The sequence below is a fragment of the Mastomys coucha genome, unplaced genomic scaffold, assembly GCF_008632895.1.
Source record: "Mastomys coucha isolate ucsf_1 unplaced genomic scaffold, UCSF_Mcou_1 pScaffold20, whole genome shotgun sequence".
Taxonomy (NCBI): domain Eukaryota; kingdom Metazoa; phylum Chordata; class Mammalia; order Rodentia; family Muridae; genus Mastomys; species Mastomys coucha.
The window spans coordinates 118867027-118891351 of NW_022196903.1; the positions used below are offsets into that span (position 1 = coordinate 118867027).

Here is a 24325-nt window from a genome sequence, read left to right on the forward strand (position 1 = left end):
CCTACCAGAAGGGCAAGGGCAGCAGTCAGGCCAGGAAGGTCAGGATCATCTTCTAGGGTGATCAAGTAACTTTCCTTGCCTGAGGAGAGAACTGTGGGGTGTCCCAAGGTAAGGCCTGCTGACTGCAACATCCACGTGGAAGAAACAGCAGAAGCAGAAAGGAATGTCTGTATTGCAGCTGACCCCCAGCCCAGTACCATAACGGAGTTCCTGAAGAGCCACATGATGTAGGTTCATATTTGCAAACTTCCTCAGGAAGGATCATGGGATGCTAGGATGTCTAGGAAGAGAGGCAGGAGACAACTGGGTCCTGTAAAGATTAGTGAGTATATGGGCAGGAAATGGAGATGAGGGAAGCAGGAAGCCAATGATGGTGTAAACATGCCTTCCTGGTCATATGCATATTTTATTTTCTAATACAATACAGAAATTAATAATTTAAATTAATAATATAAAAAAGACTTATTAGTAAATACTTAGTAAGTACTTCCCATGTGCAAGACTGGACATAAACTGTTGTTTAAGGTCATGAGCAAAATGAACCATAAAGCTGAGGTGTGGCTCAGTAAAAGATCACTTCCCTAGCATTCATGAGACCCTAGATTTAATCATTAGCACCTCACACAGACACAAAAGAGTGTACATACCCACATTTCAATATTGTGAGCCTCTACCTGTTGTTTCTAACTCTCTTCCTTACATAGAAAGCTCAGCCTTCTCCAGCTTGCTAAACCACTCCCCAATGTCCCATAAAAGATAGTAATACCCTTATTTTTTTCTTAAACATACATACACACACACACACACACACACACACACACACACACACACACACACACTTCTAGCCCACATTATCTTCAAAAGCACTATATGGCTTCAGGGAAGCGTATTTTCACTTAACTAAGGTTCAAACTCAGCTTCTACCTTGAAGATGCAGCCCCCTGTGCTGATTGGTCTAAGTCTCTAACCATCGACATGCAATGGTGTGCTGAGTCCCTACTCAGGAATGGGTTCATGTGTGTATTGACCTGTTCTTGACTATTTTAGGCTTGGTGTTCTCAGGAGGCTCAGAGAGGCACTGCTGTGAAGTGGAGACCACTGACCCAGGGCTCTAGCAGACAAAGCCTTTGAGTTCTGGACTTGGTTCCCTCTCCCTCATATCCTAGACCATGCAGCATTGAGCAGCAGGGAACTCTGGTAGACAAAGTTGTATCAATCCATCATTCCACTTCTACTCATAGATTACCACCCTGCTGTTCTGTTCTCATGTTCTTATGATTCTACCCCTGTCTTTCACCCCTCGCTATCAGCCTCTAGCTTGTCAGTACCTTCCCAGTCATCAGAGCCTGAATTTGAAGTATTATTGCTGATCATTCTTCTTGGATTGCTGCCCATTGCCCTTAGGAAACACATGTACCAATGCTTGAGGTTCTCAACCACCCTTTTCTCAATATATTCTTGTACTGCGGTCAATCCATTCAATCATGATCATCCCAGGCATTCCAACCCTTGTGCCTGGCCACATGAAGACTACCTCTTTCCAAACCCTTGCTTGATCACTCAGCCCTTGGTGATTTTCCTCCTTTTTGAATCTTTCACCCACCCATTCATCCATCAGCTCTTTGTGGAGCATCAGCTTTGTACCAGTCACAATTCTTACAACATTACAGGTGATGAGTCACTTGTATACTCCTGATGTCATCATGCATGTTATGAAACAAGGGGTCGACAGACATAAGTGAAGACACTGCATGGAGTGTAAGAAAGATGTGTTGCAGTGCAGAGTGGTCTGGGGCCATGCACTTTGGACCTAAGGTGTTCAGGAACATTCCTATTTGGCTGATGGTGCTGTAGCTATGACATGAATAAGAAGGAGGAAATTACCAACCAGGACATAGGGAAGAATGGTGGGAAGATGGAGCAGAAAATAAACATGCCTACAGTCAGAATAAGCAAGAAGGGAAAGGTTCTTGGATACTTATCATACACTCTCTTACCTTATTGCTTCTATCTGATGAAGTTAAATTAGGCTCAGCTATGCTGAGGCCACACATTCATGTTTACATTCTAATTCTTTAATATAGTATGCAGTATGCATTATAGTATGTATAATGTATATTTTTGCTCACATTACATGCTTAATATTAGAGATGACTCTAGACTTCATACAGTTACTGAAGGACCAGACTGATGGAAGCCATGGAAGCCAGTATGTCAGGAGGAAATGAGGGTTGGGGGTCCCCTAGCAGAAGTGCCATCATTGCTTCTGCACACAGCTCACTAGTGGAGGAAGTTCAAATGTGAAATATATGAATACATGTACAACGGAGTCATTGTCTATCCTGATTGTCACTTGCTTAAGTTAAGAATTGTCTGGCAGAATAATCAAGCACATTCCAAGGCACAGTTGTGAGAATGTTTCTGGAAAGGACTAAAGAAACAAAAGATCCACCCTCAATACAAGCAGTGTTATTCCAGAGGCAGGGGACATGGCTAGGATGAAGAAGGAGAAAGCAGAAAGGTGGCTAACATAGGCATTATTTTTGTTGCCTGGCTACCCTGATGTAAGACACTGTTCTTTGATGCAACTGAAAGCTCTGAAATTATAGCCAGAACAAACTCTTCCCTCATTTTAAATTGTTTCTGCCAAGTATTATGTCACAGTGACAGCCCCACCCTACCTTTCCCACCACTGATTAGCATGAAATGCCCTTCTGTTGGCATAGGTCTGTGCCCCTGACTCCACTCAGGTTGCATTGAGGCCAATGGCTCGTGGATCTCATGCCCATAGCCTGCTCTTGGTGATCTTAGCACACACCTGCAGATGTCACTGTCTGTGAAATGCATTTCTTCCTGGATCCATCCTTCTCACATAAAGTGTTCACAGCTAACCCACAAGATAAGCATACTGCGAGCCACAATAGAGGCTACTGGGTGTTTGCCTGCATCCATGGTCTCAACTAGGCTTACCAGATCTGAAAAAGGCTTCCAGTAAGTAGTGAGGTGGATAAGGCAAACACAACGTTGTTCTAAAAGGATATAGATGGATAGGAGGCAACAAGAATGTCAGGACTTTAGGTTTCCTAGTGGCAAAGAACACACGCCAACAGAGATGATCATACAGTGTAGGTACCTAGTGTAACCGTAGGCAGAGGCGTGTCTTCAAGACTTCAGAACAACTTCTGTGGAGACACAGAACCATTGATAATGCCACTTAATGGAATGACAAATGTGTCAAGCTGAGGGGCTTGCCCAGCCATTCTCACACGAGGTCTAGTGCCCGTCTGGCTTCCTGCCCCAGATCTCCTGGTAGTTGTTGAGCCCTGTGACTGTGTGCTTTGCTTGCCAGGTGCAAACAGCTGGTACAAACAACCCTAACAAGTTACTGAGCACTTCCTCCAGGCTGTGTGATGGAAGACCAATCAGGCTATCTGAAGTCAATGCTTGCCATAATTTTGCTCAGTGCCTTGAAGGCGATCGACTCAGACGTGGGTAGATAAAAGCTGTAATTTCTTCTCCAGCTGCCATACTAACAATGTAATGGGTTGCCTGCAAAAATCGGCATACCCCGAAGATAGCATGTCATTGGTGAAGCAAGGGATTAACCGAAACTAAGAGTATATAGAGAAGGGGCTGGAGCTTGTAAGTCTTGCCTGAGTGTGCACTTGACCAGTTAAGGCACTTTGGACTATGTGTATATCCAGATTCAGCATATACCAGAAATGAGGTTCCAGTAAGAAAGGGGATGAAATCTGTCTTAAGCTTAATCTTTCTTAGAGGGACAATAGGTAATAGCTATGGGGAAAGAGTATGGATCCTAGTGGAAGAAGCAGGTAGGAGCTGGCCAGGACATTAGGACTCTAGTCATACAGGTAGACAGCACGTGGCTAAGGCATGGAAAGAGGCTCGGAGACAAGGGGAACCCAGCTGACCAGTTCCAGGCTTCCTTCTTCCTGGGTAAGGATCCTGGGTCTTTGAAGCAAGGCACTTTAGAACCCATGCATTTGATAATGCCTAGTGTTCTTGAACACTGCAATCGTGGAGACGCAGGCGGGTAGCGGGTTCTAGGCTTATCACGATGCCCTCTGCTGGCTGTATAAGACATCTCCAACTTCAGCTGGCTTCCTCCTCTGTTTCCTTCCGTTCTCTTCAAAACCATGTACAAAATGCTTGCACACAAAGCTTCTTAAGCCTTCCAGCTGTCTCCATTGTACCTCTCTGAGTGCCAAGGCTGGCCTTATATGGGCATTAAACACAGCACAACCCAGTCAAGTCAGTGTCTCCAATTCTTAAGAAAGTCACTAGGCTTACAAGTTGTTTGAACAAATGTTGCCGTGGCTCACACCTGCTTGTCACTGCGCCCCAGTGATCTCAGATGGAGCAGGGCTCAGATGGGACAAAAGCATAGGGGGTAAGACCCAAGAAGCACTCTGTCTGAGTGCTGCCTTCCATGCTCTGTTCCAGGCACTCGTATATGGCACACACTTTGCCCCACGTAACCTTTTGTTGGTGGTGTTGATGGCTGAACTTTGGGAGTTTTGTTTTGGTTCTTTAGATAGGGTCTCACCATGGAGCCTGGGCAGGATGTGAACTCATTGTATATAGCACAGGTTGGCTTCCAACTCACAGTCTTCTGCTTCAGCCTCCAGGTGTGCAGGCATGTGTCACCATGCCTGTTTTCTGTTGTATTCTTCTTGAGGAGACGTGAACAAGTATTCATTTATACCATACACGGCACAGACAGGGACCAAAAGAACTATTGCATCCAAGTCTAGTTTCATGAACCAGTAAGCTTATTGGAGTTGCTTATACAATATGTGGTGAGGGATTGCTTATAGGTACAGGAGTGAGCCAAAGGCAGCTACATGGCCACAAAGGCCACCCTAGCATAGGTGATGACTCATGGGAGCTAGATCCCTAGAGCTCCCTGCACAACATGCCAGAAGTCTCTTCTGCTCTCTTCCCAGGAATTATTAATACACACACACACACACACACACACACACACACACACACACACACAGCATATATGATACATATAAATACAATATGTGGATATGTATATGTGTGTGTGGGTGCACATGTATGTATGTAATCTCTAGGAAGGGCTTGTATGTTTTAGGAACTTCCTGAGAGGGAATGTTTGAATTCAAGGAAGTTGCTACCCAATAACTTCCCATACTGTCTTTGCAATTTGTCACTTCTTTGACTTTACTTATTGCATTGCTGAAGAAGTTTAGAAGTGTGAGTGGACAAAGCACTTAAATGTATGTGTCTGTGTGCATGTGTGCACATCTATTTGCCACAGAGCTTACCCTGTACTGCAGATGTAAGGATTTTCATTATAGTAAAACAAGTGTTCTTAATGTATGGTAGGCCTGTAGCTCAATAAACTCATTAAATGTTGAAAATACCATGAGTTGAAAGGGAATTTAATGCCACCAGTGTAAGGGACCTCAAACATAGCATGCTATACAGTGTCAGTTGGTTCCCCTCAGGATCATGTGGCTGACTGGAAGTTGTGGCCTACACCCAAACTGCCCATCATCCTCTGATAACAGCTGGCTAATGGTTCTTTTCTCCCTCCAATTAAAAAATTAAAAGACAGGAAAATATCTAAGAGAAAGTGAGAGGGTTTTATTGGTGACTGTTAGATTCCTTGGGAAGAGATGCAGCCCTGGAGTAGTAGTTTAAGAGGGAACTGGGTTTTTTTTTTCTAGGTTCTTACCAGTGATATCCTTTCTGTCATCTATTAGTCCCAGGTTATGAATGTGTAGTTTCTGACACTGGAATCAGGTCTACAAGTTTGGAAACAACTACTGATAGGATCCCCATCTTGGTGCAGGGGTACAGAGCCAGCCACAAGGGAGTCCTCTGTCTTAGCACAGGTTCAGAAGCACGAGTTTGTTTGTTGGGGCAGGGTTAATCCCAAGCCCCATCTTCTTAGTGTGGAAATGGGAAAGGAGAAGCAGCCTGGAGGTGAAGACCAACATCCTGCTTTGGGATAAATGCAAACTTACTGCCAGGAAAAGGAAGGTGGCCCTTCTCTCTGTTTGCCCTTCCTTGAGCCCATCACCTCACTTACTGTAAATCCCTCACCCAGGAAAAGGTCAACGTCCAAAGCATAATCTCTTCTGAGTATGGCTTTTACCAATTGTGAAGATCAAGTATCAGCACATGGACCATCACAAATGGAGAACATATGTATACTTAACCTCAAAACAGCACCAATGGTGTAGGCAATCTTGATTTTCCCATTTTATTTATTTATATTACTTGTTGCTAAACAAAGAACTTTGTTGACCCTTTTTTCCAAACTTTATACTTTAGTTTAATTAGGTGCAAAGAATAAATTGCATATAATAAAATATGGAGACAACCTTGAGTATCTAAGGGGCTTAGGCTTAATCATATTAGAGACCTGAATTTTATTAGATTCACATGACATCTTGCAGTGGCAAAAATATTTGATAGTCAATTAAGAAGATAAAGGGCTTATTCTGGCTTCCATTTTCTGCCCGTCCTGGTAGGGAAGACATGGTAAATGGCCTGGATAGGTGTATGTGATGAGGTTTCATGTATCTTGGTGGATCAGGATGCATGCTGAAACAGAAGGGAGGTGGGGCCATAACTCTCAAAGACCAGCCCCCAGCTACTTGCTTCCATCACCCATGCTTTTCATCCGGAAGATTCTACAAACTTCCAAAGTACCACTATCAACTGAGGCCACGTGTTTAGTCACAGGAGCCTTAAGGGATATTTCAAACTCGAACCATAACAATCTACAAGCAAAAGAAAATTTAAAATACAGTTATAATCTAAATTAGCTGTTCCCAGTAGCCCTTTCAAGTTCTGTAAGAGTTGACAAATGTGTCTGGGAGAGAGCACAGTCAATAAAAGTACTCTCTGTGTAGTTAGGAGGAGCTGAGTTCAATTTCCTAGCACCCATGTAAAATACAAAACAAAATAAAAGAGATAAAAAAACACCACCAAAACAAAACAGCAAAAAACAGGCATGGCACATGTGCCTGTAATTCCAGAATTGGAAATGGAAACAAGTGGATACTGGAAACCCCTAGTAAACCATGTGTCTTAGTTACTGTTCTATTGCTATGAGGAAACACCATGACCAAGGCAACTACTAAAAGGAAACATTTAATTTGGGGGTTTGCTTACAGTTTCAGAGGGTTAGTCCATGATCATCATGGTGGGATAGTGGGAAGAAGACAAACATGTTGCCCAAACAATAGCTGAGAGCTTTACATCCCGATCTGTAGACAGCAGACAGAGAGGGAGGGGTGAGGACTGATGGGGATTTTTAGAACATCAAAGCTCACTCTCAATGACACACTTCCTCCAACAAGACCATACCTCCTAATCCTTCCTAAACTGTTCCATTCCCTGGTGAGGTGACTAAGAATTCAAAGCCATGAACCTCTAAAGGCCACTATCATTGAAAACATCACACAATGTTATCGTAAATAACAAGCTTCAAGTTCAGTGAGAGATCCTATCTCAAGGGAGTAATGGGTAAAACATGATAGAGGAAGTCATCAGACATCCTCCTCTGGCTTCTACATGAATGCACATGGATGCATGTACCCATACACTCACATGTAACACACACACAGAGACACACAGACACACATACACACACATGCAACACACACACACATGTACATACACACATGTACACACACACGCACATGCACACACACACACACACAATGCATACACACAGGTACACACACACGGGTACATACACACACATGGGTACACACACACACGAGTACATACACATACATGCAATGCACACACACACATGCACATATACACACACAGACACACGCACACATATACACACATGGTTACACACACACATGCACACACATACATGCACACACACGGGTACACTCACACACTGGTATACACACACACACATGCACATGCATACACACACACACATACACACAGATGGGTACACACACAAATTTTTTAAAATTAAAAAAGGAGTCTGGAGAGGTGCTCCGCACATTTAAACCACTTGCTGCTATTCTAGAGGCCCTAAGTTTGGTTCTGGGAACTCATGTCAGATGCTCACAACCTCCTTAACTCCTGCATCTTCCAGGGGCAAAAATATCTAATAGTCAGTTTAGAAGAAGAAAGGCTTATTCTGATGTCCATTTTCTGTCCTTCCTGATGGGGAAGGCATGGTGGGGAGCCTCCATTGTATGTGGTGAGATTTCTCATATGTGATATGAAGATCCCATGCCCTCTTCTGGTATATTTAGGCATCTGTACACACACACACACACACACACACACACACACACACACACACACACAAAGTTCTTTTTCTGAGAAGTTGATTCAGTTCAGTTTGCCTCATTCTTAAAAATTGCATTTAGATTCTCCACAAGATCTAGCCCTTTACCATCAGTCTCTCCAGAAGCGAGTGGATTAACTGTGGACTGAGTTGCTGCAGCTGGTACTGTCACACTGTGTGCACTGAGATGGTTTGAGACTACTACATCTCTTTGTAGTTTCATCGTGTAGGTGTGCCCAGCCTTGCTGACAGCATAGGAGCTCTATGGTCTCTGCTACTAGTTTGGGTCATATCCACTCATAGAGTTCGCCCTTTGGTTCTTTAGAAGCGCCTTTCATCTGCTGTAGTCATTCTATGAACCACCTTCTTTGAATGAGCAGTTCCCTTCCCCAGAATGCCCTTTACATGCAGTCTGGGGAGCCTTTCCAAGTTCCTGCCGTTGTCTTCATCTTATCAGAGCAGAAGGTCGGCAGGTGCTTGGGGTTCTCAGCTGAGCTGAGGGGTATCCATGCAGAAACACAGGATAACAGCCAGAAAGACAGTCTTATTTGTGCCTTTGAGGGTTTTGAAGAATTGTTAATTAATTAAATTTATTTGATGGTTCTCTGCTTTCTGATTTTCTCCTTTGTCTCCTGTTAGCCCCTTCCAGCAAATCCCTTTCTTACATTCATGTCTTTTTTTTTTTCTGTGACCCCCCTGACATACAATCTTGCTGCTTTCTCTGTGAGCTGTGAGAGTGCCTTCCTAACCTGAGCTAGCTGACCAACACTTCTCTTTCATTTTCCTGCTTAAGCAATGAAGCCCATGTCTCTCCTACTAGCAAGTCATGCCCTACCCTACCCCTCTCTGGGCCAGACCATACAACCCTGTAATCCTGCCTATTTGGGAGGCTGGGGCAGGAGGATCATAAGTTCAAGGACAACTTAATGACACTCTATCTCAAGACAAAAAGTAAAAAAGAAAAAAGAAAGTATTGAAATTGTGGCTCGATGGTTGAGCACATCCTGAACACAAGTTGCCCTAGATTAAATATCTAGGACCAGGGCATCAGGAAATCCTGAACTAGAGTGTGACTCTCTGCAGTCGCCGAGTTCTCCTATATGTCTGAAGAACTGTACCCCTTCATAATTACAGCCCACTCAGGATTGGTCCGATGACACCATGTTCCCTTCGTGCCTCTTCATTGCCAGTAACATCTTTACCAGAACCGGGACCTTTGACCCGAATGAGTCAAATCCTGGTTCTGGCTGGGTGGGAGCCATCACAACATCCACTTAAGCAACAGGGTTTCTGGGGGTGTGACAGCCCTTGCTCTGAGTCTCCTTGCTATACCACATATTATTATACCACATAGGTTATCCACATATTATAAAACAGATTAGACAGCAGCCTATTCTTTCCATAGTAAAAACTGGTAGCATAACAGAAAAGCCCCTCCTCCACTTTGTGGAACTCGTGAGGTGGCTGAACTTTTGAGGGTGACTTTCTCCTCCACAGGGCCTCAGGGGAGAGGCTACCACTGTAAGGGTTCCCGCAGATTCAAGCAGAAGGGAACACCGTTGAGGCATTCCCAGCTCCTTTAGCCAATCTGTTGGTTGCCTAATTACCCAGCTGGTGGCTTGCGGGAGGGGACTCCCTTCAGGCTAGGCAACACTATCACACACCAAGATTCAGCCAGTCCCTCCACCTACCAAGTACCTACACACACAAGTAGAGGGAAGACTGGCTGGCTAGGCTGTCAGGAAACACTGCTGCTTGTGGAAGCTTATCCACCCCCCAGAAGAGAGGCTGAGAAAGGCTTCTGGACCCTCCGTGCCAGGGCTGACCCAGCTGAAACACATGGAGGCATAGTCCTGGTTTGGTTTTGTTGCCCTCTGATTGGCTCTGTTGGCCAGGCTGCTGGGGAAACCCGTTACAAGAAGCAGCTTTCCCAAGATTGTGTGCCAGGCATCTTCTTGCAAACTGATGCTTCCATATGATCGGGAGGGAGCTCTGGGGATATGGAGTCCTAAGTTGGCCTCCTGGGACCGACTTGGGCTTTCACATTAATGATCTTCCAAGGCAGCTTACAGCGGGGATATTAGCACCCACGTGTTTTAGTGACACACTGCAGCAGAGGTTTGACACTTCATGAAAGGGGGTGGGTAGGCAAGGACATTGTGTGGAAATGCTGTCAGAATGTCCCTTCCTGGTTCTAGATAAAGCACCAGAAGAATGCTTTCCATGGGTTGGGAATAGATGAAACCTTCAGACAGCCTCTAATTCACCTGGCTCTCTCAAGGAGGTAAGATCATGATCAGCCTTCCTCCTTATCCTATCAACATTGGATGCTCCTTTAAAGCCCCAGAGCAATGGGGTCTAAAGGCACTTTATTTGGGCTGTTTCTCATGAGGCCCAATTCAGACCACAGGAGACGTCTCAGTCTATACAGTGGGCTGACACACAGATAGCTGTGGGTGACCTGTACACATTTTCCCACCCATGTGAACTCTGAGAATATGTTTCATTCCTTCAGGAACACAGCAGTCTCATCATTTCTGTAACAGGCAGGTGACAGCCACCAGCACTGTCCCCCAGCCCTGCCCAGCTCCTACTAGCCCCAGCCCCACTGTGCCACTCCCTTACACTTTGCTTTTTTCCTGAGTCCCTGCCTGCCTGGAAGGCTCATCCAAATGTCACTGTGGTTACAGGGCTTCCCAAGGCAGGGAACCCAAGTGATTTAGTGGCCTATCAAGTAGATTTGGACTGTTTATTGAAAATGCCCATTATTTATGGTAGTGCACAGCCCTAAAAGCCTAGCGCAGGCTGCTTTTAAAAATAAAACCAATAAATAATCGCCAAGCCCATGATTTGTCACTGTGGAGAGAGAAAGCCACTCGTTCCTAGTTAGAGTGAAGAGATCTGAAAACACCAGATTCCTCTCTTTATTTTTTCACTCAGAGAACACAGAGGAAATTCCTGTAGGGACCAGGAGATCTGAGCACAGTCAGTTCAAAGGGGATTATAAAAGGAAATTAAAGACACGTGTCGCCCCTTACCTCATCCTAATCCTCCTCTACACAGAGTCACAAGATAAGCATTCCAAATTCTCAGACCCTCAGGTCTCATTACTTATTTTTAGGTGACATTTGTTTTAATTTTCTTACCCAAAAACTATTTCAAAGAGAGGAGTTGAGGGCAGGCTACTTTTGAATTGAATGTGGCAGGCACTCTGGGCAGAGGATCAAGTTCCTTTTTCTTTCTTTCCTTCCCATCCTTTCTTTCTTCCTTCCTTCCTTCCTTCCTTCCTTTCTTTCTCCTTTCTTTCTTTCTCCTTTCTTCCTTCCTTTCTTTCTTTCTTTCTTTCTTCCTCTCTCTTTCATTCTTCCTTCCTTCCTTTCTTAAGAGAAAACTCTACTGTAACGTTTTTCTTCCTTTTCTCCCCTCCTTGCCTTTTCCCTCCTTTCTCCTCTCCATGTTTCTCCTTCTCTTCTCCTCTTTCTCTCCTCCCTTTCCCCTCCACCATCTCTTCCTTACCTCAGTTTCTTTCCATTTGAACGCTGGATACAACTAGACATTGTAGACAGTCTCTCTCTATGCATGTCTCTGCAATCAACTTCAAGCAGGACTCTGCTATCTAGCACACCAGCCTGAGTGCAAATCTAAAATTCTCCCTCCCTCACCTCTGTCTGTCTCTGTCTCTCTGTCTTTGTCTCTGTTTCTCTGTGTCTGTCTTTGTCTCTGTCCCTCTGTCTCTGTTTCTCTGTCTCTCTCTGCGCCCCCCCCCCCGCTCTGTGTGTGTGTGTGTGTGTGTGTAAAAGTAGGTATACATATGTGAACATGGGTATAGGGGGCAGATTGTGGATGTCAGCTATATTTCTTGATTATTCTTCACCTTATATTTTGAGATAAGCTTTCTCACTGACTCTGTAGCTCACTGATTTGCTAGACTGGCTGGTCAGCAACCTCTTCCAATTCACTTGTCTGCACTGGAGTTATTGAATTGTGGCACAAAACTCAGCTTTTTGGAATGGGTGCTGAGGATTCAAACTCAGCCAGGACAGAGATTGATAAGCAAGAAGGGGCCTCAGTGGGGCATCTTTCAAAGACATCCCTCCAGTGACTTCTTCCAACTAGGCCTACCCCATAACAGCCCATTCAGTATGAACAGGTTGGGTTCATACCTACTCTAAGTCATCAAGCCTCCACAGGACCAAGGGACTCCCCTCCAATTGATGCCAGATAAGGCAATCTTCTGCCACCTATGAAGCTGGAGCCATGGGTCCCTCCATATGTACTCTTTGGTTGGTAGTTTAGTCCCTGGGAGCTTTGGGGGTCTGGTTGGTTGATGTTGTTGTTCTTCCTAAGGGGTTGCAAACCCCTTCAGCTCCTTCAGTCCTTTCCCTAACTCCTCCATTGTGGTCCCCAAGCTCAGGCTGATGGTTAGCTGCATGCGTCCGCATCTGTATTGGTCAGGCTCTGGCAGAGCCTCTCAGGGGACAGCTATACCAGGCTCCTGTCAGCAAGCACTTCTTAGCATCAGCAATATTTTTAAAAGGCATAGATATAGGTAGTTAATATAGGAAGATATTAAGTTCACATAAGAAAACAGAAAAAAAAAAGAGTGCCAACTGGAGACATCTGGAAAAACTTCTGGGAGGAGATTTAGCTTGAATGTTAAAGAATGCAAGGACTTGAACAGGGGGAGAGAGGTCAGGGAAGGGCAGGCCAGAGGGGAGAGCAGGGCCTCAGTTCAGCTTTCCTATGCAGGGTGTCAGCTCAGCTTTCCTATGCAGGGTGTACATATGCAAATTGAATGCATCCTGTGTGTGGTCCTGGCATTGTTCCCTGGGCTCAGCCCACTTTTATACTTACATTTCTACATGATGCAAAGTTAGTTCTGACCCTTACAAGTATGGCCATGGGCTATGATTCTAATATTTGTGCCCCAACCTCCCAAATTCATCTGTAGAAATCTTGTCTTAGGGCTTCTATTGTTGTGATAAAATACCATGACCAAAAGTAACTTGTGGAGGAAAAGGGCTTGTTTGGCTTATATTTCCATGTCATTGTTCATCATCAAAGGGAGTAAGAACAGGATCTTAAGCAGGACAGGTCCCCAGAGGCAGGAGTTGATGCAGAGGTCACAGAGGATAGCTGCTCACTGGCTTGCTCATTGTGCCTTGCTCATCCTGGCTTCTTGTAGAACCCAGGACCACCAGCCCAGAGATGGTACCACTCACATGGGCTAGTCCCTTCCTAGTCAATCACTAGTTAAGAAAACACCTTATAGACCATCCTACGACTCGATCTTATGGAAGCATTTTCTTAATGGAGATTCCCTCCTCTTAGATGAATTTAACCTGTGTTAAGTTGACATAAAACTATCCAGCACAGATCCTAAATCAACAAGGTAACAGTGTTAAAGGGTGGGACATTTGAGAAGAGATGACTTAGGTGGCTTAAGAAGTACATTTAGAAAAGAGACCTCAGGCCGGGTGTGGTGGCACACACCTTTAATCCCAGCACTTGGGAGGCAGAGGCTGGTGGATTTCTGAGTTCGAGGCCAGCCTGGTCTACAGAGTGAGTTCCAGGACAGCCCGGGCTACACAGAGAAACCCTGTCTCAAAAAAAGAAAAAAAAAAGAAAGAAGAAAAGAGACCTCAGAAGACAGCTGCCTCTCCACCACAGTGGGGCACAGCCATGAGGTGCTTTTTGTGGAGCAGAAGCCAGGCCATTCTGGGAGGAGTTGGAGCCTGAGTGTTGAAGAACACAAGGACTCACAGATGAGGAGAGGGTCAGGGATGGGTACTGAGCTGGCCTTGATCTCTCCTTTCCAGTTTCCAGAACTTTCAGAAATAGGCTTCTGGTATTTTGTAATCTAACTAGTTGGTGATATTTTATGCAACAGTACCCCGTTCCCTCTGTCACCAAGTCATTTATCTGCCACAGTCTGTGGGATCTCCACCAAAGTATGCCACACCCTGCTCACAGGAGTCTCCCAGCATCCTCAGCCTTCTGAAAGAACCAGAGAGACTTGGCCCAGTCTTCCCCAGCTCTGCTAAAGATGTGACCCATTTCTCGGCTGGGACATGACTGAATACACTGAGGTTGTGACACACGGGCTTAAGCCATAGGCCCAGCCATGTTTTCCTCTGTACTTTTTTTGGTGACCTCTCATCATTTGAGTGGAAAATCAGGAGACCTCTCAGCTTCTCCTAGAACTTACAGATAAATGCCTTGCCTGTAAAATTGGAGGAGGAGGTAAAGAGAACAATTCAAATGCCCTATAAGTTTTGTTTTAGTATAATTTTATGATATACATACAATTTTGATATACATCAATGCTGGCCGACTTGCCCTGGACCAAGTAAGGGTGGGGGCTGGAGGCTCTCCCCACTCAAGTTCTTCTCTGTGGATACAGAATGACCGCCCTGATTAGGGGGGGTCAGGAAGGCAATAGGAAGAGTGGGGGAAGATCTTATGTACCTTCTGTAGCCTCAGATTATCTAGCAAACTGTTCTGCATCTCCCATATGAACCCATTCAGTTCTCATGTGCTACAGACGGGTCACTTGGTTTCTGCTCCAGAGTTGTAACATGAGAGGCAGTAACTCATGCCAAAGTCAAAACCCTTACCTGTGGGCTGGAGAGATGGCTTGACTCGCCTGTTCAGAGCACATACTGCTCTTGCAGACCACTGGAGTTTGATTTCCAACACCTGTATTACATGGTTTACAAACTCTTGTACCTGCAGCTCCAGGAGATGTAATGCTATCTTCTGCCATCTGAATGTATGTGCATTCATAGATATGCACATATGCATGCACACGCACACACACACACACACACACACACACACACACACACACACACACACACTTAAAAATAAAGGAAAAGAAAAGTCCCTCTCATTTCGTTCTCATTGGCTTTGCTCTTCCCTTGCAGAGGTTCCGAAAACAGAACAGACTTTTGAAGAACGCTTGATCCTCAAAGCCTTTTTGCTCAAGTTTGTCAATGCCTACTCCCCCATCTTCTATGTGGCCTTTTTCAAGGGGAGGTGAGTATACCAGTAGCACCTGTAGCAATGGACCCAATTCGCTACTGACTTGGTCGTCCATTATTGGGACCAGTAGGGTCATTCTGTCCCCGTTGTTAGCTCCCATCCTCATCTTCTTGTCTCCTCGGCTGGGATGACATCTTTCCCATCTGGTTACCCATGAAGGAATGGATTTTCATCCTTAGAATAAAATATCCATGGCAACTGCACAAGACTTTGGGCAAGACCATGAAGGGAGAATCTTAGAAGAGTTAGTGCCCTTGACCATGAAAGGACTACGTGTCTGGCCAGAGGCTCCACGGTTGCACGGTGCAGTTTGGTGCTGACTACATGGATTTGCTGCAGGCTTCACAGATGAGAGTCGCATGACTGTTCTACACCTCCTATACCAGCCAGATGCTCTGGGCCACTCAAGTTATTTGCTGTTCAGGTCCTCTGGCTGTGAATTCCAGGATTCCCATTGCCTCCTCTAACTCTATAATTCACTAGAATAACTTACAGAATTTGCAAATGTGAAATGCTTACACTCACAGTCTCATTATGGTTTAAAGGAGAAGGAATCAAAACCAGCAAACAGGAGTGGCTCCCAGAGGGTGTCCCAGAGGATCCTGATTCTGAAGCTCCATGTCCTAGGGACTCATTACTCTCCTGAAACATCCATGTGCTTCAGCCAAGCTCACCCAAGGTCTCTTTCCTTAGGCATACTTTATTAAATTATGTGATTATACCATGAGATTAAGTTCAGACTCCTGTCTTCTTCCCCCACTGAAGTCAACAGAATACTGTCTGATGGCTCAGAGCCCTAGCTAACTGGTTGGTCCCTGGCATCTCCTGTCCTCCTCCTGCATAATCCCATGAGTATAAATGTAGATAATAGTTCCAAGAGCCCATAACAAACACCAAAGATGTCCCTATCACCATGGATATTCTAAGAACTCGTGAGCTCCTCCCAATGATGAATGACCAGGGAAGGGGGTCGGGGGGTTCTTTCTGTTTGACATTTATATTTTTTTCTTGAAACAGAACATCACTGCAAAGTCTCAGCTATCCTCAAGCTCATTATGTAGCTCAGGTTTAACTTTAGTTTATGGTCTGCTGGCCTCTGCCTCCCTATTACTAGGATCACAAGTGCCCCCACATACACTCAGCTAAAATTCTTTATTATAAAATAGATATGGATTTAAAACCTCTTCTAAAAACGTGTGTGTGTATGTGCATGTGTGTATGTGTGTGTGTATGTATGTGTGTGTGCGCATGTGTGTGTGCATGTGTGTATGTGTGTGTGTATGTATGTGTGTATGTGCGTGTGTGTATGTGTGTGTATGTATGTGTGTATGTGCGTGTGTGTGTGCGTGTGTGTATGCGCGTGTGTGTATGTAGGTGTGTATGTGCGTGTGTGTATGTGTGTGCGCGCGTGTGTGTATGTGTGTGTGTGCGTGTGTGTGTGTGTGCGTGTGTGTATGTGTGTGTATGTATGTGTGTATGTGCGTGTGTGTATGTGTGTGTGCGTGTGTGTGTGTGTGTGTATGTGTGTGTGTGTGTGTGTATACACGTGGCAGGTCAGGCCAATTGGCTACCTGCAAGGAAATTTTCTATTAGACTTGAAGCAACCAGTATTAAGTTGCTTCCTTAGGACCAAAGGCTTATTCAGTACCACAAAGAATTTCCATGATTCACATGTGACTTTTTTTTTTTTGTAGATGTGTTTGCAACCCCAAAACAAGAACCCCTGCAAAGACTTCTGCTTTTAGCTCTTATGACACTATAAAAGCAAAGATAGTGCACAAATTAATGAATATATACCTTCCTGGTATTTCTATCTAGAGTTCATAGCCAAGGCGAATTGCATACACAAGGCATTGCACACAAAATGTTCTGACTCTTGGATCTGTGATACACTGGACAGGAGAGTCTTGACAACAGTGCTACTCTAATCTGTGATAAATGACAACACAGTAAGAAATACAGGAAAAGGATGGGTGGGCTGGGCATGAAATACATCAGTGCAGTACCTACCTAGTACATGCAAAGCTCTAGGTTCAAAACCCAGCCTGGAAAAGAAAGAAGGGAAAGGAAGAGAAGGGAAGGGAGGGGGAAGAAAAAGCTGTGTCATCATCAAAAAACAAGAAGACCTCACAGAAAAAGATCTCAGTGGTGTTGAATGGATGAGTAGAAATTGATTATGTTTGAATGATGCATAGATGATGGATAAGCTGTGCACATTTCAAGGAAGTGGGACCCTGTGATCACCTGCCTGGCTCTGTGGTTGGCTTTTCCCTCACCTTCTGCCACCTTCCTATCTTTTTGTCTCTCAATAAAACACATTCAGTTCAGCAGAGGAGTGGGGCAGGCTGTATCCCTTCCTCAGTACATTTGTAGTACAAAGGCAAGATGCCTCTTTTTCTAAGGAAGGGTGCCTACATCACTGGTCAGACTCACCCTCAGTTTCCTGGCAAATCATAAGTCCTTACCAAAGAAAAAGCTGCAATCCAGATTCAGTCCTTGACGCCAGTGGAGGGAAAAAGGCACCCAGAAGTCACACACACACACACACACACACACACACACACACACACACACACACACACCAGCATCCCAGCCCCTCATCACACTCAGTTTCATTCCTTTCTCAGCTCTCTCCCTATGCCCAGACATGTGGCTGCTTAAGAATTGAACTGTAAGTATTATAGACATTTGCTAACAGGTACTGGGCATGAACTGTCCTTGTGTGACTTGGGACCTCCCTAGCCAGTTCATTTCATGAAGACTTTGAGTGACAGCTACTTCACATGGGGTGTGGGGTTAATGGCCTTGCTTCCCCTGACTCTTACCGCACATTTTTCTTTCAGGTTTGTGGGCAGACCTGGAAGCTATGTCTATGTGTTCGATGGTTACCGCATGGAAGAGGCAAGTAGAGCCCTTGGCATTCATGCTTGGCTAGCAGTTTGTAGGTTTACCTCACCCTAACCCCCTTTCTTATCTCATCACAGTCATTTCTCGAGAGCCTGCAGGGTCTGACTGCTCCTGTCTCTCCTCTCTCTCCTGCAGTGTGCTCCAGGAGGCTGTCTCATGGAGCTGTGCATACAGCTCAGCATCATCATGTTGGGGAAGCAGCTGATCCAGAACAATATCTTTGAGATTGGAGTTCCGTAAGTGATGATCAGTTCTCTGTCTCTTCTGGAGAGGCCAGGTTCTCAGCACAGTTTTCACAGCCCCTCCCCTTTGCATGTGATATCACTGTCCACTCCCCTTCCTGTGGTCCAGCAACTGTCTTCTATACTTACTTTGTTCCCCCATCTGGGCTGAGATGTTGTGGCTAAGAAAGATCTACCACTTGCTCAAATATATATAAAAATGAAGAGCAGAGCTAAGGAATAACTTAGACCCCAAAGTGCGTAAAATTTTTGATGTGTGTGTTCTCCCACTGGGAGAGTAGGAGGGTACAGGCAGGGTGGGAAGATGAATAGGAGAGTCTGAGACAGTCATTTAATAAACTCTGACAACAAAATGAGGAATAAAGAATCTTAGGAGGAGAGGCATGAACACCTGGTAAAACACCAGGCCTTATGCACATTTTATAGACTGAAATGGCCATGAAACTGAATACGTACCAACAGCTATTAAAATGAGAACAAAACAAAAGAAGCAAACAAGGAAAAAATCAAATTAGGCATCCAAAAACATATTATATCTTCTGTTTTTCCCTTCTAGCCCTTTGGGTTTTTGGTCTTTTGTTTTGTATTATATGTATGTATATCTATGTATGTGTGTATGTATGTATATATGATATATACACATATATATGTATGTGTGTATGTATGTTGTGTGTTTGTATGTGCAAGTGTACATGTGTGTGAGTGCATGTGGGATATACATATATGTGAGTTCATGTGGAGGTGTACCAGTGTGGGAATAATCTGGAGGTCAGGGAAAACCTTTTTCTCAGAGGCCTTCCACCTTGTTTTTTGAGATAGGGTCTCTCCCTGGCCCAGAACTCCCCAAGTAGGTAAGGGTGACTTTCTGGCAAGTGTTAGGAATCTGCCTGTTTCTTCATCCCCAAGCGCCATCATTAGAAGCTACTGTACCTGCCTTGCAGTGTCAGATCTGGGGACTGAACCCTGGTTCTCATGCTTTATCAGCTGAGCTTTTACCCAGCCCTCCTTTTTAGTTATTTGTGATTTTTAAGAGGAATTCATTTTAGGGCTATTTTTAGCTAGCCCTGTGTCACAGAGCTGAGGAGGACCAGAGGTGGTAGGGATAAGTCTAATAGGCTGCTTGGTCTCTTGAACACTTACAAGACTGTCCTTTCTCTTGCCAGATACCTAGCTCCTCACAGTCCTCACAGATACAGTACTCCCGGGGGCAGTTCAAGACCCTGTGAGTCTGCCTCCCTGTTGGAGCTTCATCATGCACATTATGCCTCCAAGAAATCTTCCAGGAAAGAAAAGCTGGTTAATTTCTTTCTTTCCAACTGAATTTGCGCATTTACTACTCAAGAATCTTAATTAGAGTCCTTGGAACTCCCTCTGGCTAGTTTATGCAGCAAAGGAATCCATTTAAGAATAGTAGCCACTAGAATATTTTTTAAGAGTTGGAGAATCAGACCCTGAGTACCATGGCCAGGAATGACTTTATCCACACTTCACAAGACTTAAGGGAATGCCCTGGTGCCACTTTTTGGTTCCTATGCCTTAGCTACGGAGGGGGAAACCTATTCAAATGACTCTCATCTTCTTAGAGCTTAGATTTGAGTAAAACAAAATTCTTCATGTGACTGAATGTTCTCTGTATAATACAAATGTCACCAGAAATTTGAAAGACAATAATCTGAGTGTCAAGCTTCCAAAGCAGCAGGATTTCTTCTAGTGTGTGCCTGTATCACCATCGCCCCTTAGAAGGTGATCTGTTATTATTTTCTTTAAGGGACTCTTTCCTTCATATACTTTTCTGAACAAACAGCACATTCACTCTGGCCTTACCTCAAGCACCTGATAACTAGCCCAGCAGTGCTACAAATGGAGGAGTAAAATCTCTGAGATGGCAAGTCAAGGCCTTTGAGAGTGTGAATGGCACTCAGTTCTGGGTTCATTGGATTGAATAGGTTTAGTAGAAAAAAAAATAGGCCAACCTCTTTCTCCAAGAAAATGTCACATCAAAGTCCCCCTCTGCTTCCACGAAATTAGGGGATCTGTTGCTCTTTAAAAGGGTCCCAGGTTGGGCTAGAGAGATGTCTCAGCAGTCAGGGCACTGACTACTCTTCCAGAGGTCAGAAGTTCAATTCCTATCAACCACATAGTGACTCACAGTCTTCTACAATGGGATCTGATGCCCTCTCTTGTCAGGTAAGCACACATATAAATAGAGCACTCATGTGTATAAATTTCACAAATAAAAAAATCTTTAGAAAGAAAGAGAGAAAGAAAGAAAGGAAGGAAGAAAGAAAGCATGGAGAGAGAAAGAGAGAGAGAGAGAGAGAGAGAGAGAGACAGAGACAGAGAGACAGAGAGAGACAGAGAGAGACAGAGAGACAGAGAGACAGAGAGACAGAGAGACAGAGACAGAGAGAGAGAAAAGAGTACTCCCTTGTGGGTAGGGCCACATCTGGGCTGGTGATCCTGGGTTCTATAAGAAAGCAGATTGAGTAAGCCATGAAGAGCAAGTTCGTAAACAGCATCCTTCCATGATCTCTGCATCAGTTCCTGCCTCCAGATTTCTGCCATGTTGAGTTTCTGTCCTGACTTCCTTTGACAATGAACAGTGCTGTAAAAGGCTAAGCTGAATAAGCCCTTTCCTCCTAACTTGCTTTTTGGTCATGGTGTTCTGTTGCACCAATAGAAACTCTGACTAAGACAACCATCACACTTCATTCATTAGGTAGAACACTCAAAAACATTTTTCTGCTTACTTAACCGGGACAAACTTATGTGGTTCTTTTATGTGCTTTTTCTTAGAGGAGGATTGGTGGGGATATCAGCGTCTGGGTGTCCATTCCTACCTAAATAAGCTTCTAATTATCAGTAAGCCTGGTAACCTTGAGAATTGAGAAAACTTGAAGATTCATTCTATCCCTTTTTTCGGACTAACAGTCATTCAGTGATAGTCAAATTAAAGCTAGAGGAACAGATGTATTTTGTTCTGTAGGCACACAACATCTTAAAGACAGCATTTGTTATGGACCAACATCCAGAGTACACACAGATGATGCTGAAGCCACATCTGGTTCTTTTGAAGCTATGCAAGTAAGTTCTCTAGCAAAGCTGCCAAGGAAAGTCTTCATGTGCATCAAGCATCTGGAGAAGACACCTGCTTTTGTCGGGCATTGCTGTTCTCTTCTGATTGGAACTATAGACAGCTTATAGCCACATGATGCCCATGTTTCCATTTATGAACATCTTATCTACCACATAGCACTTTATTTCTGAATTCGTAAGTCTTTAAGAAGTTAAGAGAGCCAACAGCTCAGGCATATGTGTGACAATGTGTTGGCGTGTTCTCTGTCCATCAGCTCCATCAGCTTCCTGACAGATGAAAAACACACATGCTGACTTGCCTTTAAAAATGAATTTTCTTGTTTATGTTTATTGCATATGTGTTTGAAAGTGTGCTGAACTTTAATCAATGGCAACTGCATAATAATTAACAAAGTCGCATGTAGCTGTCTTCTCTAAGTCTTACTGCCTATGTCTCTGGATGAATGTGGTGTCTTTATAGTCATCTATGAGGTAGCTACCTTGCAGGATTCAGACTCCATGAACCTCCTCCTGCTGAATGAAGCTTGTCTCTGTATATTCCTCATGGAGGTCACTCTGCTTCAAATCCTGTTTCTTCATTTTAGCTAGAAGTACCAGGGACTGAATTCAGGGTCCCATGGATTCTGAGCACATGCACCCTTGAGCTACATCACAGTGCCCTCATTTTAGTTTCCAGTCTAATAGAGGATACGCAGCCATGAGGCATGGGGATGTAGGTAACTTCTAGCTTGTGGATCAGAGATTCTGCCACCATGCCCAAAGTTCTTGGTCATCCTACAGGTTGTGTTTTGAGTTTGGTCAAATGAAATCATTATGTTTATGGTGAATGAATGTTATGCTTAACCACTCAAAATCATGCTTGATAAGACCCAAATCAGAAATCAGATGCCTGGCAGTAATCAGATATGTCATGCATAGCTGGGAAATATGAAATAAACAAATTTAAAAGGAATCTTTTCTAGGCAAAAGAAAAATGACAGAGGGAAGAGTCATGTGAATTAAAGATTAGACTTGATGATATTCAGTCCCTTCTGTGGAACAGAAGTACAAAGGTCAACCGATTTAGAATCATTTCCAGGTTGTGTGCTTATTCTCTGTGTGAACCTCATTAAGTTGTTGTAGAGTTGCCTCCGATACATTGTGTAATGAAAATAGCTTGGGATAAATCCTCATCTACCTAGAAAATATGAACACAAGAAAAAGGAAGAAGCACTTTAGGAAGTGTCATGGACTTCCACGGTTTTTGAGCAAGTTCACGATTGTCACCAACAGCACTCTGCACAGAAACACTGCCTTTCTTTTCTGTTCTTGACCTGTGGGCTTTTGGTTCGCAGGTCATCTGTTCCTTACTCTAGAGCCAATGTCCAAATTTTGCCCATAGGAATTAAGTAAGTAAATCTGATAATCCAGATTTAACTCTGGAAAACAGAAGCAAGTTGGGGAATTAAGTTAGTGATCATGCTAAACAGGAATAATTAAGAAACCCCATAGTAGCAATGTAATAATGAGTGATTGTTTCTCTAGCTCAGCATCTGCTTCTAATAGCAATTTTCTAACATTCTTACATTAAAATATATTGACCTTTATTAGTGGGTAAGAGAGGTGACTCCTAATAACTTCTTTCTGCAAAGCTCCAGCATTCTCACTAGACTACGTGTGCATGCATTGAAAAGAGCAACACCACACTCCTTGCATGGTAACACTTTTTCTAATCCTTGCCTTCTCATGATGATCTTTAAAGTTTCTTCCCATGCTTACTCATGAAGTCATTTCCATTTTGATTATTTCTAAATCTATACTCTTAATCTTAGTCTTTAATATTCCCAAAGATGGACAATGAACACCTAGAAGTGAATTACCATGGAGAGCTAAAAAAGTGAGCCATGATTAGACAGTCAGTGGCATTACTTCTTACCCACGCCTCTCAACCCAGGATCTGAATTGTCTATGTTAGGAAAGAATGGACTCTAAGCACTTGAGAGTCATCCATAGCATCTTAGCAGTAGTGCAGGCTTTCCTCCTTGTCTGGAAATAATAATATTCAGACTGAATGAGAACAGAAAAGGAGGTGAGGGGCTCTTTCCAAAGCCAAGTTAGAGATCGTCTAAAGGCATCTCATGAAGTCTACCCGTGCAGGAGATCAGATGCTCCGGATGCCACAAAGGAAGTCTTACACTCTGTCTAGGTGTCTTTAACAAGAAGCCTCTACCGCCACCTCCCTTTCTAGTACTGGCTCAGAAACACCAGAGTTGAGCAAATGCTTCAAAGGGAGGGACTGAGACAGAGTGAGGAAGCTGGCCACAACAACATACAAATTCTGCTTTGTACGGTCTGGACTCAGACCCTGACATCATTGTGACAAAGGCTTTTGAGGGAGAAGCCAGGTGGTCATCACTGCCTAGAGTGATGCTCACAAGCAATTGTTTCCATAAAAGCTTCATCCTGGTATAATTCAGCCTTGGCTGGTTGTCTGCTGTGTCTATTAGTTAGGGTTCCCCTCACCAGAGATTGTCTCAGCTTTCCAACAGGTGCCTGTGCGAGACAGAATATGGGTCTAATGGTGTTGTACCCCTGGAATAGCACACCCATCCTATCTCTGACACAATTGCATTTCGAAGTTTTATGTACACTGAAGCAAATGGGCCTTTTATCATCTGGGGGATGGAGAGAGAGAGAGAGAGAGAGAGAGAGAGAGAGAGAGAGAGAGAGA

General features: G+C 44.1%; 1 protein-coding gene across 5 annotated transcripts in view; it reads left to right on the top strand.

Moving 5' to 3' along the window:
• The window catches only part of Ano2 (anoctamin 2), a 328395-nt gene that overhangs the window by 261407 nt on the left and 42663 nt on the right, over nt 1-24325 (top strand). For all 5 annotated transcript variants that reach the window (XM_031383474.1, XM_031383476.1, XM_031383473.1 and 2 more), the window contains 3 exons: nt 15253-15364; nt 18214-18271; nt 18413-18513. In XM_031383474.1, the coding sequence (XP_031239334.1) occupies nt 15253-15364; nt 18214-18271; nt 18413-18513 (271 nt within the window). The remainder of the gene's footprint in view (nt 1-15252; nt 15365-18213; nt 18272-18412; nt 18514-24325) is intronic.